This window comes from Geotrypetes seraphini, chromosome 11 (genome assembly GCF_902459505.1).
Source record: "Geotrypetes seraphini chromosome 11, aGeoSer1.1, whole genome shotgun sequence".
NCBI classification, from domain to species: Eukaryota; Metazoa; Chordata; class Amphibia; order Gymnophiona; family Dermophiidae; genus Geotrypetes; species Geotrypetes seraphini.
In genome coordinates, this window is record NC_047094.1 from 139,174,279 (window position 1) to 139,190,909 (window position 16,631).

The 16,631-nt window shown below is 39.5% G+C and overlaps 1 protein-coding gene across 6 annotated transcripts in view; it reads right to left on the reverse strand.

Moving 5' to 3' along the window:
* CHD6 (chromodomain helicase DNA binding protein 6) overlaps positions 1-16,631 on the reverse strand; it is a 218,304-nt gene that overhangs the window by 4,626 nt on the left and 197,047 nt on the right. For all 6 annotated transcript variants that reach the window (XM_033962937.1, XM_033962936.1, XM_033962934.1 and 3 more), the window contains 4 exons: positions 15,367-15,555; positions 13,996-14,445; positions 12,710-12,895; positions 3,871-3,990 (listed from right to left, as the gene is read on the reverse strand). In XM_033962937.1, coding sequence (XP_033818828.1) covers positions 3,871-3,990; positions 12,710-12,895; positions 13,996-14,445; positions 15,367-15,555 — 945 coding nt within the window. The remainder of the gene's footprint in view (positions 1-3,870; positions 3,991-12,709; positions 12,896-13,995; positions 14,446-15,366; positions 15,556-16,631) is intronic.

Below are 16,631 nucleotides of genomic sequence, written 5' to 3' on the forward strand. Positions count from 1 at the left end.
ATGTGGGAGCAATCATGCAATAACACACTTTTTATATCTTCCCAGATCAGGGAGCTATCACATTTGCCCACCATGGCTGCTTGTGAAGATGTCTCCTTTATATCATATCATACTACCTGATTCTCCTGAGAGGAAGTGATGTGGTTGGCAAGGACACAAATTTGGCACCTATGCCAAAGACAGATGGTCTGTCATCCTCTATTTATTTTCCCTCAAGCAGCAACTCCCCTCATATAGGTATTTCCGCTAACTTGGTGTATAGGTTGAAGAAGAGATCCAAGCTCTAGCAGTACCTGATAGTGGCTAGTGGATTGAACAGCACATTCAGACTCGCACTGCATTCGGATACCCCATCCTCAGGACTGTTCATCTCAGGAACAGACCAGAGCCAAGATCAGCTATGAAGAAGAATGTAGGGGCAGAGACAGATAGGAATCTACAGTAGGTCTTTCAATAATACTTCTGGCTCCAGCCCTCACAAATGCTGCTCACCTGTGTGAAGGAGGAGGGGCATTGAGAATGTCATGGGTTGTGAAATTAGGAGGAAAAGGAGATTGGGGGGGGGTAAGTATGGGGATATGGAGTTTTCCATATACTGATAATATTTTTATCCTTATTTTGAAGTTCTCTCTAATAATTGAAGCAGGCCATTCAGGTAGGATTCCCTGAATGGAAAAATTTTAGTGATCAGTATAGTTTGCCATTCTTATGTTTTCAGGTGGACTTTCTGGGTCACCAGGCTGCTCAGTGGTACAAATTGATATCTGGATTTATGAATAAAAAACCAAAAACGGGTCTTTGGGACATTTGGAGCACTGAGATTAAGCATCAAATGCACCTATGCCAAAGACAGGCACGAATTTGGTCTTGGAAGATGAGATGTAGTGTGTCCACATCTATGAGACAAACTTGTTTTTTTCTGTTACATAGAGCATTTTGGACCCCTGTTCGATTACAAAAGTTAGATAGCTCTAAGTCTAATAGATGCTGGCACTGTCATCTCGAAGCAGGGACTTTAGATCATTTGTTATTCTATTGTCCATTGATTATTGCTTTTTGGAAATCAATATGGGGTCAAATAAATTGTATGGTAGAAAATCCAATAGCATTATCCTATGATACTGTGCTGTTTGGCATGCCAATGAGGGCTAAGAGCCAAATATCATCTAAGAATAACAGGCTTCTACTTATTATGACAGGGGTTGCCATACAACAGATTGGAAAAACTGGAAGAGATTTAATTACAGTTTTTGGTGGAACTCTTTATGTCAAATTTATAAAATGGAGAAGATAACAGCCACATAGCAGGGGAATTTTTGAAAATTTCAGGAGATTTGAGAGCCATTAACAAAATATTGTAATGACTGAATATTTCTTTTTCTTTTTTTGCTTTTTCCCTTAAAAATACATATCCAGGATGGGGGGAGGGGAGGGATTTTTATTGATTTGAACATTAAATAAGGTATATAAGAATGGGGTTTATGATAGGTTTTCTGGAATTTTAAGAGTGTAATTGATTAGGGGGGGAGGGGGAGATAAAGTCTGATATAATGTTTAACAGAATATTAAGTGTTGTATTTGAATTTTAAATGCTATAAATACTGTTACACTTATTGTAAGTTTTTTAAAAAACGAATAAAGAACTGGAAAAAAAAGAAGTTCTCTTTAACATTAGATAAAGCAACAATTTTTTCAAAATCAGAATTTATTAATGTAGGAGAAACAAGGAAAAGAATGTATAAGGTGCAGGAATCTTGTACATTCCAGTCTGCAGCCTTTTCCTTGTTTTGGGTGTTCGCCTTTTACTGCAGACCCGTTGGATTTTTCTTTGTTTTGTTCTGTGGAAAAACAAATACATCCTCTTAAATGTACAGACTTTTTGTCCCTTTTCAACATAGTCGCCATTTCTCTGCACACATTTTTCCCATTGTTCTGCAAACTTGAAAATTCCCTTGTGGTAAAATTCCATTCCACTGCCAGAAGACACAGACGCACTATTTTCTGAACATCCTCCACCGTCTCGCAGTGTTGGCCTCGCATCTGTTCCTTCACAAAGCCGAAAAGATGGTACTCATAGAGTTCCAGGTCGGGACTATAGGCAAGGTGTGGAAAAATCATCTCCTTCATTTCTCTGAAGAAGGTCTTGAGTGATGGTTTTCGATCAACAAACATGGGACCCAGCGGGCACAAACTTTTTGAAAGCCTTAGTGTTCAATCATTTCCTGCACTGCACTGTGTCCTATTCCAAGTTTTACCTTGATTTTATTCCCAGTGACACGTCTGTCTTCTTTAGTGATGTTATCAACCCTTTCCTTGCTGTGTTCCATGCAGGCAGTGCAAGGGCTACTGCTATGAGGCTGATCTTGGATGCTCGGGTTTCCATCTTTGAAATGTTTCACCCATCTCCTAACATTGCTAGCGCCCATGCACACAACTCCATATGCACACTGAAGTGTTTGGAGAATTTCTACAGCGGGGATTTCCTTTTTAACAAGGAATTCAATGACAGCACATTGACGAAATGAAACATCAGTGTCAGCCATTTTGTATCTACTGTCTGTGATAGAAGCTAATCATGTCACAATACCTCAATGCTTAGTGTAAAGTCTGTACATTAAGAAGAAGTACTTGTTTTTCTTACATTAATAAATTCTGATTTTTAAAAAATTGCTGCTCGTTAATTTCAGTATGACCCTCGTACTGAGCTAGAAGCAGGTGTAAGTACTCATGTGTGCAGTGCCATTTTAGATAAGTCATGGATGTTGGTTTAGCAGAATAAAAATTTTTAAAATAAAAATATACTGTACATATTTCAACTAGATAAACAAATATAGTGGAACACTCAGTATTGCATATAATGTAAATAAAACAGAGGAAAAAGGACCTCAAAAAACCCCTGGATTACAATCAATAAGATCATAACCAATTGGGGTTAGGTTTTCATCACTGGTCCAAAACCCCTGTGTGATTATTAAAAATTCAATATATAATAGTGTTTGTTAATTTAATATTGTGATTCAAAATTTCTCTAATCACTAAAGAGCAAGTTAAGGCCGGCAGCTTTATATTAAAGGTTTCTATGATATAAGATAAACCAAGCACTTACCTTAATGGTCCAACGGAGGCCCAACCGTTTCGCTCAACGGGCTTCTTCAGGGGTAACGATAAGACTTAATGTAATGCCGGTACAGACTTTGCTCGAAAGTTCTGTGGTGTAGCTGCGTGTTCTTTGCGAAACGTGTTGAGCGAAACGGTTGGGCCTCCGTTGGGCCATTAAGATAAGTGCTTGGTTTATCTTATATCATAGAAACCTTTAATATAAAGCTGCCGGCCTTAACTTGCTCTTTAGCGATTAGAGAAATTTTGAATCACAATATTAAATTAACAAACACTATTATATATTGAATTTTTAATAATCACACAGGGGTTTTGGACCAGTGATGAAAACCTAACCCCAATTGGTTATGATCTTATTGATTGTAATCCAGGGGTTTTTTGAGGTCCTTTTTCCTCTGTTTTATTTACATTATATGCAATACTGAGTGTTCCACTATATTTGTTTATCTGAGATTATTCTTGGACACTCAACTGAGTTTCCACTCATTTTTCAGTTTACCATATTTTAACTAAAACATGCCAAACCTATAACATTTTAGATTCCAGGGCTGTACATGTAAGCAAATGGTAAAATCAGTGTATCTTCACTTCTCCCACCAAGACATCTTAAAAAAAAAACCCCAAGAAAAATGTATAGGAGATAAATATTGATTTCACAAAATAAAAATATCCTTAAGATGGCAGGCAGGAAATAGAACAAATGTAAAACTATTCAAAAAAAATTAAAAAACAAAATCATATTTCTTTTCCTACCTTCCGACCTGAGCTCTTGTTGATCACTGGCACTCTCTCTTCCCCAGTCCCTGTGTTTATGTCCAACTTACTTGGGTCCTTGGAGCGCTGCCTTCTTTGTTTGGGCTTGTCGGAAAAATTCTAGAAAGTAATATTTTGATGTTAAAAATTTTCTATTACAGATCAGAATGTGATAAAAGTATTCTGTCCTTGCTACTTAATTCTGTTCATTAACATCAGATGACAAAAGTATGGGTAGCTCAACGATTAGAATTCGGAGTCATCAAAAAGCAGATGCAAGTTCTCTACTCAGTTCAGGCTTCTGGTATTAGGCTGGAAGAGCTGCTGAATTAGCACATGTGGAGGGACATTATCAAAAGTTCAATCTGTATGTTTCCAGTTAAACACCCAAACTGGAAGCAAAGAAATATCCATTTTCAAAGCCACATCACTAGATGTCCCCCAGTTGGTTTTTTTTTAAATCGCCTACTTGGACATCTAGGCCAACAGGACGTCCAACACTTAGGACACCTAACTTTATAACCCATTTTCGACCACAGAAACAACCAAGTTGAAAACATTCAAATCCACCTTAGAAGGCACTAGAGTGCCAGAAGTACATTTCCAGATACCCCTTATAATTTATGGCAAGCCCTCCAAAAATCCCCCAAACCCTACTAGACCCACTTGTCTACCATCTTGATAGCCCTTATGGCTGCTGGTGGCTCCTATATGGCAGTAGAGTAGGGTTTGGGTGGGCTCACACTTTCCAACCTAAATGCAGCGGTTAGAATGGCTTATGGGACTGGGTCCTCCTCTCTATGGATCACTAATCCATCCACCAGGTTACTTTAGACACCTATGTGATGCTCTATTAGGCTTTTCCATACCAAGTTCTACTGTTCTAGAGACAGGTAAGTACTGTTTCATTCAGATTTTTGGGGGGTGGGAGAGTCATAACTTAATGTATCCAGTAGTCATCAGGGCAGTTTGGGTAACTTTATGGCAGTTAGATGCTTCTAAAACAGGTCTAGCTGTGAGCATTTAAATTCCATCCAGGACATCTCGGGAAAGGTTCAAATATATGTGCTGGATATCCAAGTTAAGCCCACCCATGACACACCTCCTTATACGCCCCTGGAACTCTGGACGCCCAGTAGGAGAAACATCCCCCTAGACATCCAGGAAAACGTTTTTGAATATAGGCACTTGGTCATCCCAGCGATTAGAACGTCCAAGTGCCGACTTAGGCGTTTTTTTTGGACGTCTTACTGTTTTGTTCATGAGTCCTAAAGCTCTGAGGGACAGGAGAAGTATGTACTTCAAGTCATTTTGAAAAAAGCAACAACATTATCTGTAAAGCCGCAATTTGCTCAGTTGCCAATGACAAGGTTCTATAGTGCTTGTTCTATCTACATACTATAATATGAAACTCTCATATAAGGTGCCTCAAAAATTATGCACCCTAAATAGGAAAATAATAAGTCTAAAGATCAATAGGGAAAGTTACTAAGGTGCACTGAAAAAATAACGTACTTTGGAGCTTTTGTACTAAGTTGGGATAAGGCATAGGCTTAGTGTGTCGTCATACGAGTCTTTCCCATGCGCTAAGCCTGTTTCCAGTGTGGCAGCAAATTCGGCCTTTATCTCTTTTTTTGGCCATGTACTAAAAATTACCATGTGAGACTACTTCCTATTTGGGAGGCGCTAAGGGTTCCCACGTTATGGATACTCTAACCAGTTAAAGTAGTGGTAACTTCAGTGCACTAGTGATAAGTGCATTCACACCTATTCTCCATCCCTTATACAGCCCCTCAAAAAATAAACTGAAATTAATATTGCAAGATCAGTGTGTGCAGACAGCAAAATGAAGAAAGAACACTTTTGCTTTAGGCAATGTTAGTACCTAACACAGCTTAATAAAAAGGCCTCTCAATCTGTCAGGATAATTTTACACATCTACAATCGCTCTTGTTTGATTTCTGTTCCTCCTCTGAAAATCCACTAATCCTTGGAGATTTCAATATTCACTTTGATAACATAAATAATCCCTGTACTGCTGATCTAGTAAATTGGTCACAGACCTTAATTTATCTCCTTTCATAGCTGAACCAACTCACTCAGCAGGGAATGTCTTCGACATGATTCTTACTTCTAAAACCCAGACTTCAGCATTTCCAACCTATCCGTCCCTTGGTTGGATCATTTTCTGATAAAAGTAAGTTAAGTTATCTCCTACCAAAAAGCACCTAAAACTTAAAAACATCACATATAGAGATTTTAATAGTCTGGATCTTCCCACCATCAACTCTTCTTTCAATTTAAAAAACATGGACCTAGACAATGTGACCCAAGATGAACAACTTTGAACTATGGGATGCAGCTATTTGCTCACTCATAGAAAAACCAATCCCTTTGGTAACCAAAACTATCACTTCACGCAAACGCAAGAACCCCTGGTACTCAGAGGAGCTTATCTTACTAAAAAAAACAACTGGAAAGGAAATGGAGACATTACAAAACACTTACTAACATAAACAACTATAAATCAAAAATTAATCAAATGAAGAATAATGATTATACAACTCGCATTTCAAAAGCTATACTTTTCCACGTCAGGTAGTTGAAGCCAGCAACATGCTCGACTTCAAGAAATGATGGGATAAACATGTGAGTTCACTTTCGGGAATTGCTTAGGGGGGGTGTTCTTTTGAGTGGGCAGATGTGTTTGGCCGACGGCCCTTTTCTGCCGTCATACTTTATGTTTCTGTTTCTATTCAATTCTAAAATCCTTAACTACTAACAGCCAAGAACATGATTCTGTTCTAATTAAAGCTCCCACAGCCCAGGAACTTATTAATCACTTTCGAGACAAAATAGATAACATCAGAAATCAAATATATCACATACATGATCCTGATCCTTAGAATGAAACACCTTATCTCAACTTACCTACTGCAGAATGTTCTAGGTTCAACCTACCTTCATTGTCTGATATAGAACATCTCTTTCTGTGCATAAATACAAAGGGAACACACTCGGAAATAATCCCCCCGTACATCCTCAAATGTTTTATTTTCCTGCTTTGGCCCATTCATTCACACTAATTGTAAAAAGGTCTAAAAACAGGCAACCTGCCCTGAAGAGAAAACCAACTACCATCCAATCGCATATATACAGTTTCTTGCCAAATTAACAGAAAAGATTGTTTTTAATCAAGTCTCAGAGTTCATTGAAACAACTAATGTCCTGCATCCAAAACAGACCGGATTCAGGAAATGCCACTCAACAGAACACTCCCTGATAGGTATAACGAAAACTTTATTATATCATTTTGATCATCATAAATCAGTCATCCTTATTTCCCCAGATTTATCTGCGGCATTTGATACCATTGACCATGCATTATTCTTAATTAGACTCATCATCTGGAATTTCCGGCCAAATTCTTGATTGGTTTCAGTCCTTTTCGGATTTAACAACTCCACATCCAAACCTTACGATAATAAATATGGTATACTGCAAGGTTCCATCTTGTCACTACTCCTATTTAACATCCATCGGTTTCTCTGCATTCGCTTATGCAGATGATATCCCAGCTCCTACACATTAAATTTCGAAGATGTCAGTGAAATAGCCATCATAAATCAAAAATTTGAAGAAATCAAACTCTGATTAAACGATATGTTAGCTCTAAACATCACAAAAACCAAGATGGGTTAACTTTATGCACCCCCATTACTCTTAATGGCAGTTTTTTACAATAAGTCTCAACTATCAAAATCCTAGAAGTCATTTTCGACCAAAAACTTTCGTATCATGATCATATTAGCTGTGTAGTTAGATCTTGCTTTCATAGGCTATGTATGATTTGTTCAGTATCAAAATATCTTGGACCAAAATCGTTAAACACCCCTAGTGATTTCTAAACTTGACTATTGTAATTCGTTATTCAAAGGTATCACACAAAAGGAATTAAGACGTCTCCAAATAATACCAGAACACGGCAATAAAACTCATCTCGAACTAGAGAATGACACGGTGACAAAATTCATCACCGTTCCCGTCCCCGCGGATAACCGTGGGAAATAATCCCATGTCATTCTGTAGTGTTTGTTTCAACCTCGGTCCTTCTACACCAGCATTCTTCAAAGCAAAGCTTGAGGTCAGTGGTTGTGGCCATTCATACTCTGAATAATGAAGCCATTGTGACATCACTGATGTGATTGGCTCTTAGGCACTGGTGGAATGAGGCATTATGACATCACAATCTCTGCTCTGGATACCAGAGACTGTCATTCTGTAGTGTCTGTTTCAACCTCAGTCCTTCTACACCAGCATTCTTCAAAGCAAAGCTTGAGGTCAGTGGTTGTGGCCATTCATACTCTGATTCTTATGTGAGCCAAGGATAATGAAGCCATTGTGACATCACTGATGTGATTGGCTCTTAGGCACTGGTGGAATGAGGCATTATGACATCACAATATCTGTTCTGGATACCAGAGACTGTCATTCTGTAGTGTCTGTTTCAACCTCAGTCCTTCTACACCAGCATTCTTCAAAGCAAAGCTTGAGGTCAGTGGTTGAGGCCATTCATACTCTGATTCTTATGTGAGCCAAGGATAATGAAGCCATTGTGGCATCACTGATGTGATTGGCTCTTAGGCACTGGTGGAATGAGGCATTATGACATCACAATATCTGGATACCAGAGACTGTCATTCTGTAGTGTCTGTTTCAACCTCAGTCCTTCTACACCAGCATTCTTCAAAGCAAAGCTTGAGGTCAGTGGTTGTGGCCATTCATTCTCTGATTCTTATGTGAGCCAAGGATAATGAAGCCATTGTGACATCACTGATGTGATTGGCTCTTAGGCACTGGTGGAATGAGGCATTATGACATCACAATATCTGCTCTGGATACCAGAGACTGTCATTGTGTTGTATCTGTTTCAACCTCGGTCCTTCTACACCAGCATTCTTCAAAGCAAAGCTTGCGGGTCAGTGGTTGTGGCCATTCATACTCTGATTCTTATGTGAGCCAAGGATAATGAAGCCATTGTGACATCACTGATGTGATTGGCTCTTAGGCACTGGTGGAATGAGGCATTATGACATCACAATATCTGCTCTGGATACCAGAAACTATCATTCTGTAGTGTCTGTTTCAACCTCAGTCCTTCTACACCAGCATTCTTCAAAGCAAAGCTTGCGGGTCAGTGGTTGTGGCCAATTATACTCCGATTCTTTCCTCTCTCCTTAAAGAATGACATGAAGATGGTTTCCTGCGGTTATCCGCGGGGACGGGAACGGTGATGAATTTTGTCACCGTGTTATTCTCTATCTCGAACGCTAGGAAATTTGACCACAACACCACTCCTAGAAAAAGCACATTGGCTCTTGATTATGTACAGATTCACATACAAAATAATATTGCTGTCTTTTAAAACATTAATATCAAAAGCACTGCTATTTATAAACAAACTTCTTATACCATATACGCCCTCCCGACGCCGAGATCTACTGACCAACACCTATTAACTATCCCTTCCCTGAAGATAATCAACACAAAACACCACGACATCTTCTCTGTCACCGCACCACAACTTTGGATTGTTCTAGGAAAACTCTCTAGACCGCTTTAAAGGCAAGCTGAAAAGCTTCTTGTTTAAGGACACCTTCGATCTATAAGGTCCAACAGATCTCTATGATAATTTTCCAAGTTTTATTAGAATTTTGATTCAATCGCAATATCAATTTCAAAAGTGATTTACAAATAAAAGAAGGGGTCCATCCTGTTGAAAATACATTGAAGACAAAGACATTACAAACCTACACGTGAGGAGAGCGGGAGGAACTACAATAAATATAGAAAAGAAAGACAAAAAAGGTCAAAACATCTCTTTTCCCAACCTTTTCCTTTATGCTATTATGATTGTAGTTCTCCCCTCCTTCCCTTTTGTTTCAATTTGTTTGTTTATTTTGTCCTTTGCAAGTGTAATCAATTTGATTGCATTTTTTAAATTGTACCCATTTAAATTTTTGTACATCGCTTTGGAATTTGATAAGCGATCAAATCAAATTTTAATAAAGCTTGATTTGCCTTTAATGCACAATTTTCTTTACTGCAACACACACATTAGAAAACAATGAGATACAAAGCACAGGATTACATGAAAAGCAGCTCTTTATACCAAATTAATACTACAGCTTACATGAAACCTTGCAAGCTACATTTATTAAAAGTTCTTCTATACCGCCTCCTTGTTTCATAGAAACCATGGGAGCTCTGCACAGCAGAATACTACTTGCCCTGGATCGGTAGCATGGAAGGTTGCTGCTCTTTGGGTTTCTGCCAGAACTTGTGACCTGGATTGGCCACTGTTGGAAACAGGAGACTGGGCTAGATGGACTATTGGTCTGACCCACTATGGCTGTTCTTATGTTCTTAACTGTCTAATAAAAATAAAAACAAACAAACAGATATTAAAAATCACTAGTGGTGGGAAGGGAGATGGAGGAATAAGGGGAAGTTGCTGAGAGGTGGGAAACAAAAACACAATCTGTTCTAATAATTAAGGGAAAAAAAGCATATTAGTTTGTGTTAGCTAGTATCTAAATTCCCCCTTTCTGCAAGGAGTCATTCATCATTCTACACAAAGCCTGAACACAAAATTGATATTTGCTATTATTAGTTCAGTAGGACAAGAATCCAAGGCCAAAGTAATAGGCCGCAATCCCTTTAATCAGGGCTGTGGCGTCAGAGTCTGAAGCAATTTGGGGTTACTGGAGTCAGAGTTGGTGAAAATGTGATGACTCGAATTCCGACTCCTAATATTATAATGCTTAAATTTCTTATTTCACAGATTTGATTAACCCATTTTTTCAGGATATGTTTTATTTTTAGAATAAATTTTGATATAAAGTTCTTTGATTATAAAATGTAATGTATTTAATGATATTTATATTAGAGAATGACACCCAAATATAGGTTCATTGTTATAGTGACTAAAAAATATTCCTGCATCTAAGCTGAAATGCCAAGTTCTCTGGTCAGCACATATACACAATTTTATGCAAAACATTTTCCATTTAGACTTTCATTCTCAGAGCAAAGTTATCGGGTATTTTGCATCAGTTTTCAAAGAGAAAACAGGCCTGCACTTTTACCAGCAAGCTCACCATGGGTATTTGTACTTACTTTATGTGTGGGTAGATTTTGTAAAGACAATCACATGTGAAGATTTCAAAACCCAATCTACATTACTGTATTTTTCGCTCCATAAGACGCACCTGACCATAAGGCGTATCCTAGATTTAGAGGAGGAAAACAAGAAAAAAACATTCTGAACAAAATTCTCCCTGCCAGATTCTGTACCCAACCCCGCACTCCTTGCCAGGCTCTGCACCCTGTCCCCTTTCTTGTGGTCTAGTGATAGGCCGGGACTGGGCAGTGCCTAGTGGCTGGCAGGCAGGTAGGGATAGGGCAGGCAGGGAACTCTTTCTGCTTCCTGCTCAGCTTTGTAAAATGCACATCTCTAGTGGACATGCAAAGACGAGGACAGTATCTGAATTCAAGAAACCATGGCTATGAAAGGGATTATAGAGTCTAGAAGTAGAGGAGGTTTAAATGACTTGCCCAGGGTCATAAGGAGCTATTACAGCATTAACCATGAGGTTTCTCCTCCATCCACTCCATATGGTTGGAAAGGCTAAATAGAATATTATATAATCTTTATCTGCCATTACTTCTCTGCATTTCTATGAACACAATTTTGAATAACAATAAAATAAAATTATATTGTATATCAACTTCAAATTCAACACTGAAATACTTGAAACTGATTTATCAAGGGTATTTCTTCTAGTTTACACATTTTAAAAAAAGTTCTTAAGCTCTATGAACTGGCCCTTGAAGAATTTTGGGGATTTTTGTTTTCACAGGTGGAGAAAACGCAGAGGGGATTTATAAAAGCATTCTGAGAGAGCGAACCTAAATCTTCATGAAGAGAAATCTCATTAAACTTCTTTGTTTGATTTCACTCAAAAGTTCGATAGTTCTGCTTTTGGGTGGTGCCAGGTTTCACACATTAACTGATAAACAGAAATAAAGTGCAAAATTTGTAAAACCTGGTCCAGCGCTGCATCGGAAGGCTCCCCCCATCTGCCGCGGAAGTGACACCATTCGGGCGGCAGCGCTGGACCAGGCAGGCGCACTAGAGGCTCACACCTGCCTTTCACTTCCGCGGCAGATGGGGGAGCCTGCTGATGCAGCGCTGGACCGAGCTGATAACACCATTAAGGCGGAAACGCTGGACCAGGCAGGCGCACTCAGAGCTCACACCTGCCTCTCACTGCCACAGCAGATGGGGACTCGGGCAGCCGTCCAGGAGGGGAGCCTGCCAATGCAGTGCTGGACCACCAGGATTACATAAAGGGGTGGGGGGGGGGAGACGTGCAGTATCCTTATTTCCACCCACTTTTTTGGGGAAAAAAGTGCATGTTATGGAGTGAAAAATACGGTATGTTCTTTTTTGATCCTGCCCACAATATGCCCTGGAAACATCTTCATGTGGCTAAAAGTATATGTATTATACAATGAAGTGCATACTGTTAGAAATATTGAGGGAGCGTTATTTTTAGACAGCCAATTTACAGAAATACTCTTAATAACTGTCCTTCAGTCCCAGAGATGCAGAAATCTAAGTTCACTACCCTGTGACATGGCATCACAGTGTTGAGATAGTATGAAGTTCCTTCCCTGTAATGATGATGCCTAGTGTATATTAATTAAAATGATGCAAGTATTTGAGGTTTTCATGCCATGTTGCTGTTATGTTCAAGATATATGCATCACTTACAGACCCAAAGCCTGGTATATCCATAGTGTAGTCTGATTGTTGTTTCAGCCAGTCCAGCAAGCTTTTGTTTGGGGCCGCTTTCTCTGCCACCACAGAAGTTGTGGTTATTGGCTGTGGAGAAGAGGTGCTCAGCAAATTCAGATGGGTGGTGCTTTGGAGGGGCTTGTTCTGATCCTCTCTATCATCCTAAGGAAGACCAAAGGAGAAAAAAGGCCATAAAAGAGTTCAGTTCCATGTAATACTCTCTCAAATGCACAGTTTAGTCTTTTCTATACCAATTATGTCACACAAACTTCTCTCCTTATGCTCCCTTCCATATGGGTGGCATTGGGCAACCATCATGAAAGATCTCTCTGCTTACTTCTGGTCTGACCTTTCCTCATAACAGACTTGAACAGTTTGGGCACCCAGAAAGGGCCAATTTACAAAAATAATAACTTGTTCATAGTTAGTCCTGACTGTCTTAGTAACATAGCAAATGACAGCAGATAAAGACTTGAATGGCCTGTGGCGTTCCACAAGGCTTCCTGCTTTCCCCTATTTAATTTAACCTGCTCATGAGCTTGCTTGGAGACATCAAATTCGATGTCCTGTCCTTTCTGCACCTGCTTACAGTTTTCAGTCAGTTTATGCTTCTCCAAGCTGATTATTGGAAGCCAGTTAGCCCTTTGGGGCTGTAAAGAATTTGCATATATGTTCAGTTTCTTGGGAGTAGTTTAAGAGTACTTTTTAGTTCCTTAGAGCAGAACCATTTGTTTAGCCTGTTATTACAGGTGCCTCTCGATGCTTGGATACTGACTGTAGAGGGCGCTAAACTGATCTTTGTAGTACACTGGAGGCAGAGTGAAAAATCCGGAGTGGATTCCTTCTGCAGCATGCGAGTATGGGGAAATAACCCTATTGTCTAGAACAAGGGTGTCAAATGTCAATCCTCGAGGGCCACAATCCAGTTGGGTTTTTAGGATTTCCCCAATGAATATGCATTATCAATACTCAAATACAATCGGGATTTATAATATGCTATCAATAACTCCAATTAATTAAACATTCAATACACTCAATATAGCTTCTTTTTGTGTATTCAATGAAAGCAGTGCATGCAAATAGATCTCATGCATACTCATTGAAAACCCAACTGGAATGCGGCCCTCGAGGACTGACATTTGACTCCCCTGGTCTAGAATGTCTCACCTATTGCACTGGAAATACATTTATACTCATAACACATTATAGATCAAGTTCATTACATTTGCGATGTTAAGGAATGCAAAAACACCCTAACATACCGAAACTGGAGGCTGCAGAGCTCTCTCCTTCATAAACATGAGGTCCATCCCTTCCACATTTTTCCTTCTCCCCCTTCTCCTCCTCAAGGCAGCATCTTCTCTTCGCAAGCTCCCATTCACGATTTGTCCTGTAACAGGGTGAATTAAGCCTGCTTGCAAGATCCCAGACAAGTCCATGCCTATAGAGCCCTGCAGAGCATTGACAGACCCTAGCTTAGGTGTGCTTGTGCTGAGTGAAAAAGGTGGTGTGGAATGCGAGGAAGGGTCCGCAGCTCTGGAAAGGTCCATGGCAGATTCCCGCCAGCCGTTTAGGACCATGGTAGATTTTTCATGGGATGAACTTAGCTGTTCTAGGCTCCTGTTCTTGATACTTTCCATTTCATTCTCAAATTCAAATGGCTTCTTGTGCTTTTCTTCATTTTCGGGAAATGCAGGCGACATGAATCTATCCTGAGTGTAAAACAACAAATCGTAGATTTTAAGAAAAAATTGATTATACATTTAAATCCAGAAGTATTACCTGCCTATGGAAAGAAAAAAGAGTCACATTATGCAGACAATTTCAATAATATGTCTCAAACCTTGGTATAAACTAGACATTTTAGATGAACTGAAGGCTAGGGTAATATATTGAAAAACAAAAGGCTGTATTATAATGATGGCTGCATATTTCTGTGGCAGGAAAACAGATCTTAAATGAGAAATTCAGACAATATATTGCCAGATATTTAAAACTAGAAGCTAGGAGTGAACCCCAACAAAAGCAAGACAGCCGTAAGGAAGCCAGCAAAAAATAACATCTCAGTGAAACAAACCAGAGAAAATATTTCTTCACTCAACATGTAATTAAACTCTGGTGAAAGTCGAAGTCCATAGGCCATTATTGAAATGGCTTGGGGAAATCCACTGCTTATACCTAGGATAAGCAGCATAAAATCTGTTTTCCTCTTTGGGATCTTGCCTGGATTGGGCTTGATAGACCTTCAGTCTGCCCCACTATGGCACCTCTTATATTTTTACGCAATTACACCTGTGCAGTCAAAATGAAATCCTGCTCCCCAACCATAGACCTCCATTTGTGACGGAGAAAGAGAAGACATTTGCTGCATTCCTGGCATGTAAAATATGTTTAAAGATGAGATACTGCTGACTAATTACCACATGCCTTATAGGAGATAATAGGCAGAACAGATGTAAAACCAAGTAAAATCTCTAATGTTGCTGATCTTTCCAGACCCTAAAAGTCCCCAAACGTGCATTTTGGCCTATAATGCACTGCCTCTCTTATTTGATTATTCCTCTATCACACATTACTTGCCTACTTGTGATCTAGTTTGATATCCTTGACACCTTATCTTCTGCAACATTTACCTTCTGCATATGAGAGTCTGGGGATTCACCACTGAAGTCAGCCTCCTGTGTTTCTTGACCACTAAAAGTCCTTCTAAGGCCTGGGGCAGATACTGTACTCTGTGCTTCAAATTGCTGACTAGAGGAAGGCCATTTTCCTTTCAATACTGCATGGCAGATGTTATCGATGCGATTAATTATCACCCGATCCTACAAAGAATACATGTGTTACAGCAAATGCATCAGGAAATTTCACATTCTTCTCTTTATTATGTATTAATGCTATCATTAAAAAAGCAAACATCTTATTAGGTATTATTGAGGGTCTCTCGTGTTTGAAGGTCACATAGGCACCTATTTTATAAATAGAACATCACTAATAGGAAGATCTTTTATAATGAAATTAAATAAAAACTATCCCCCTCTTTTACGAAGGCATAGTGCAGGTTTTAGCGCCAGCAGCAACGGTAACTGCTCTGACGCTCATAGAATTTCTATGAGCATTGGAGCTGTTACCGCCACTGCTAAAACTCGCACTATGCCTTCGCAAAAGAGGGGGTATATATAAAAATAGAGTGGTCAGTGAAAGATTAACACCATTCCACTGGCACTAGTGTAATCTGAACCAACACAGCACCTCCATCCTGCCTGGAATAAGAATAAATGTTACTTATCTTGCCATATCTTGTAACAAAACAGGCAAGAGGAAACTGGAACAGAAACACTGATGGCAGACTTTAATCCTCAGAGTGCAAAGGGCTCAGTTGATTGGGATTCCCCCTGCAATCAGCTGATGGGAAGACTGGGGGAGGGTCCCTTTTTGGGTGGTGGGAGGGGATCGTGACTTACACACTCCAGTGGTCATCTTGTCACCTTTGGGGCACTTAGACCTATTTTACATTTGTCGAAGTCCCAGAATGTAAGTTCCGCCTAGGACATCCTGAGAAAGTTTTGATTACTGCTTCAGGACCTCCAGGTTTAAGCCCACCCGATGCCTGCCCATAATGCATAAGAACATAAAAATAGCCTAAATGGGTCAGACCAATGGTCCATCAAGCCCAGTAGACTGTTCTCACGGTGGCCAATTCAGGTCACTAGTACCTGTCCAAAACCCAAGGTGTAGCAATATTCCATAGACTATGGACTTTTCCTCCAGGAACTTGTCCAAACCTTTCTTAAAACCAGCTACGCTATCCGCTCTTACCAAAACCTCTGGCAACGCGTTACAGAGCTTAACTATCCTCTGAGTGAAAAAATATTTCCTCCTATTGGTTTTAAAAGTATTT